The sequence below is a fragment of the Phaseolus vulgaris genome, chromosome 7, assembly GCF_051622355.1.
Source record: "Phaseolus vulgaris cultivar YP4 chromosome 7, ASM5162235v1, whole genome shotgun sequence".
Taxonomy (NCBI): domain Eukaryota; kingdom Viridiplantae; phylum Streptophyta; class Magnoliopsida; order Fabales; family Fabaceae; genus Phaseolus; species Phaseolus vulgaris.
In genome coordinates this window covers 50,546,496-50,549,233 of record NC_143504.1, presented here as the reverse complement: position 1 = coordinate 50,549,233, position 2,738 = coordinate 50,546,496, and the positions used below count along the sequence as shown (strand labels likewise).

The following is a 2,738-nucleotide window of genomic DNA, read 5'->3' as shown; positions in this document are numbered from 1 at the left end:
TCTCATGGGATTCATCTACTGTTGTTACGCAAAGAGCTGTCTTCATATGTAGTTTTAAAATCACTTATATTTCCAAAAGAACTACAATAGTTTTTTTACCACTATTTCATAATAGTTTAGAGAGTGGGAGTGAGAGAAATTGTGACAGTGTAAGAAAAAGTTGCAAACAAACAGACACGGGGCACTGGCGATGATAAACTAATAAATTCTGCTTAACGTTATTCCATTACATGAGAGATCAAGTTGGTCTTAGAAAACAGCAGAGCCATATTCTGTCAAAGCTCCAACCATGGGTTATTTTCCACACTGCAGGAGGAAGCATAAGGCTTCCTCTCTCCACCAATTTTCTCATATTTCAAAACATATGAATCAACAGGAATAAACGCAGGTGAACAAGAATAAAAATTCATCAACCAATGCACCATCAGCGTCTGCTAGTTGGCACTTAGAAGTGCTAGTCACAACCAAATGGGCCATCAGAATGCATCAATCAAACCGCGTACTACGGATATACTGGACAAGAGCCTCCCGGTGACAAAAAGGCAATCGGTTTGGGTAGCAACGAGACTCCAGAGAGGAATGATGTGACAGAACAGTATATGGCAGAGCTTCATTGAATCAGAGGAAGCAGATTGAATTTGACAGGACATCATGAAAGATTTATAGATGAAAAAAGAAATGAAAATTAAACGAAAACGAAACTAGAATTAGGATCATGTCACAAAGACATAAAATACTAAGAGCCTGTTTGGATACAAAACTATAAATGCTTTTGAAAAAACTTCCCTACTGGAAAAAGCTCTATATTTCCAATGGAGAAGCTTTCAAATGCACTTCTAGCTTGTGCTCAACCATACCCTAAAAACAGAACCACCCAATCCAAATAAGAAAAGGTAGAACCACCTTATCTGAGAGGTAGCCAAGGTTACTAGAGCTAGATCCGATACTAGGGTGCTTCTACTTGCTAGGTTTAGAGGAACTCACCAAGATGCTAAGAAGCCACCAAAGATGATAGCATGTGCAGGCACAGCGTTGGTCAAATTAAACAATAAGCATTCAGTAATTATAGTGTTGTCCCTCCGTTTCCAACTGATTATAACTTCACGTTATTGATTTGACTCAACCCACCCCCTTGGTTTATGTTTTGTTGTGTAAAGTGAAAGAATTTAACAGCGCCCACAATCAACAGAATAATTCAAGCTCCTCATGTCTCCGAGCACCTTCCCTTTCCATATTAATCCCCAAATGAGAAGCATTTGCAGCCAAAACTACTCTTGAAAGTTTCAAAAAAGTACGAGAACAAGCACAATCATATCATAAACTACAGAAGCGTGTTTCAAAAACAATACCCCCAAAAAAAAGTGAAAAATAAGACTAGTCTAAGCCTAAACCTGTGAAATGCGATCTAAATTCTACCCAAATATAATTATATTCAGCACAGGAAGCCCTTCTCAAGTTCATCACAGAAAAAAATAACGCAGCATCAGCTCAATGCATACTGAAACAGAACCATTCTACTAAAAACAGCAGGTAAATTACACTCTGCGACCCGCGTTTTAACAACTAATAACAGTATCAACCGTAAGAATACACAAAACTTCTCACATGAAGTGTTTTCTTTTATCAAATCTAGAAAGGTAAAATTATTGGAAGCGGAAACCCTAGAAGCATAAGCACTTGCAGCGAGTGGTTTCAAAAGGAAGAAGCGGATCTGAGAAAACCTCGTTTTATTTGGGGGCAGGGGTGCCAAGGAGGCTGGCCTGCTGGAGCTCGAGGTCGTTGAGCTGCTGTTCGCGGTCCATCTCCACAATGAGGGGAACGACGAGGACGAGGAAGGTGGTGCCAGCGATCCACGCCGCCTTGCCGGTGCTCCGGAGGAGCTTCTTCGCCACGAAAGCAGCGTCACCGGCGGCCTCCTTACCACGGACGACGATGGAGGAGCGCGAGATCTTGGCGAGGACGGAGCTGGAATTGCTGGGCCTGTCAGGAAGCGATACTCCACCTCTTCTGCCTTGGGACGCCATGGAAAAAGGAAACGAAGGAATTAGGGTTCGCAAATTTGTTCTCACACCCTATTTCTGAAACACTCGTTTGCCGCTACTATTCCTTTCTTATACCCTTCTTATACCCTATTGCCTATATAAGAAGTTGTGTGTTATTCTTCTTCTAAAACTAAAATATCTATATACTATTTTTTTTTTCTTTAATATCATACCCTATATTTTTCTTGTGTAATAAAAAAATATAGTCAATCAAAATCTTTTTAGTGACAACATATTTTCAATTTTAATAGAGAAAAAATTGTATCAATAAATTTACAAAATAAGAAAACGTATTTAGAATAAAAAAGTAAGTGAAGCCTTTTTTTCTTTACATACAATTTGTAAGACAATTCATATACTTTTTAGACGAGTTTTAATAATTTAAAAGATAATTAAAATATAATATAAAGTATTAACAAATTTATGGTAACCCAATTCAACGTTTTATAATTCTTATAAATTAACTAAACAAATCTTATAGAGACAGAAAATATTATATTTTTACATGTATTTATTTATATACTAAATTCATAAATACAACTTATAGTCTTTGCAACCACTATTAAAACTAAATTTGTAACAATCGGTCACTTAAAATAAAAAATACAATATATATAAAGGAATTATAATTCTTTAAACACCTGAGTTTATAAAAACTAAATAAATAAAATACAATTACATGTATCATACAAAGTA

The 2,738-nt window shown here is 36.7% G+C and overlaps 1 protein-coding gene across 1 annotated transcript; it reads right to left on the bottom strand.

Moving 5' to 3' along the window:
* Positions 1 to 1,496: 1,496 nt before the first annotated feature.
* Positions 1,497 to 2,122, bottom strand: TOM22-V (translocase of outer membrane 22-V). Its single transcript, XM_068636971.2, has one exon. It carries the CDS (start codon positions 2,022 to 2,024, stop codon positions 1,728 to 1,730), a length of 297 nt encoding a protein of 98 aa, XP_068493072.1. The 5' UTR covers positions 2,025 to 2,122; the 3' UTR covers positions 1,497 to 1,727.
* Positions 2,123 to 2,738: the final 616 nt, after the last annotated feature.

Coding starts and splice junctions, on each gene's coding strand:
- TOM22-V (XM_068636971.2), bottom strand. CDS start 2,024: ATGGCGTCCCAAGGCAGAAGAGGTGGAGTATCGCTTCCTGACAGGCCC.